Source organism: Malurus melanocephalus, unplaced genomic scaffold (genome assembly GCF_030028575.1).
Source record: "Malurus melanocephalus ecotype Western Australia unplaced genomic scaffold, MMel_1.1 scaffold_2094, whole genome shotgun sequence".
NCBI lineage: Eukaryota > Metazoa > Chordata > Aves > Passeriformes > Maluridae > Malurus > Malurus melanocephalus.
Genome location: NW_026625326.1, coordinates 14,085 through 15,172, shown reverse-complemented (window position 1 = coordinate 15,172; position 1,088 = coordinate 14,085). Strand labels below are relative to the sequence as shown.

The 1,088-nt window shown below is 48.3% G+C and overlaps 1 protein-coding gene across 1 annotated transcript in view; it reads right to left on the bottom strand.

Annotated features, from left to right (window-relative positions):
- Positions 1 to 33: 33 nt before the first annotated feature.
- The window catches only part of LOC130587569 (signal transducer and activator of transcription 2-like), a gene marked incomplete at its 3' end in the record, with an annotated part of 6,852 nt that continues 5,797 nt past the window's right edge, over positions 34 to 1,088 (bottom strand). Inside the window, exon 6 of the mRNA XM_057388550.1 lies at positions 34 to 158. Within this exon, the coding sequence (XP_057244533.1) occupies positions 34 to 158 (125 nt within the window). The remainder of the gene's footprint in view (positions 159 to 1,088) is intronic.

The following is a 1,088-nucleotide window of genomic DNA, read 5'->3' as shown; positions in this document are numbered from 1 at the left end:
CGTTATCAGGGCCATTATCGGGATCGTTATCACGATAGTTATCGGGAGTATTATCGGGGGCGTTATCGTGATAGTTATCAGGGGAGTTATCGCGATCGTTATCGGAGGCGTTATCGCCATAGTTATCAGGATCATTGTCGCGATCGTTATCGGGGGTGCTATCGGGATAGTTATCTCGATCGTTATCGGGATCATTATCGGGGATGGTATCGTGATAGTTATCGCGACCGTTATCGGGATAGTTATCGGGAGGTTATCGGGGGTGTTATGGGGATCCTTATCGGGAGCATTATCGCGATCGTTATCGTGATCGTTATCGGGGGCAGTATCGAGATAGTTATCGGGATTGTTATCGGGATCGTTATCGGGATTGTTATCGGGGAGTTATCGCGATCGTTATTGGGGAGTTATCGGGATTGTTATCGGGGCGTTATCGCGATAGTTATCGGGGGTGTTGTCGCGATAGTTATTGGGGAGTTATCAAGGAGTTATCGGGATAGTTATCGTGATAGTTATCGGGGAGTTATCGGGATTGTTATCGGCGAGTTATCGGGGAGATATCGGGATTGTTATTGGGGGTGTTATCGGAGTTATCAGGGAGTTATCGCAATCGTTATCGCGATAGTGATCGGCATTGTTAGCGAGGGCGGTATCGCGATAGTTATCGGGATCGTTATCGGGAGGTTATCGGGATTGTTATCGGAGGTGTTATCGGGGAGTTATCGCAATCGTTATCGCGATAGTGATCGGGGAGTTATTGGGATTGTTATCGTTATCGGGGCGTTATCGCGATAGTTATCGGGAGTGTTATCGGGGAGTTATCGCCATCGTTGTCCGGATCGTTATCGCGATAGTTATCGGGGAGTTATCGGGATTGTTATTGGGGGTGTTATCGCGATAGTTATCGGGGAGTTATCGGGATTGTTATTGGGGGTGTTATCGCGATAGTTATCGGGGGTATTATCGGGATAGTTATGGGGGAGTTATCGGGATAGTTATCGGGGCGTTATCGCGATCTTTATCGGGGGCGTCAACCCCAGAAAACCTACAGGAACCCCAGAAAACCCGTAGAAATCCAACAAAATCCC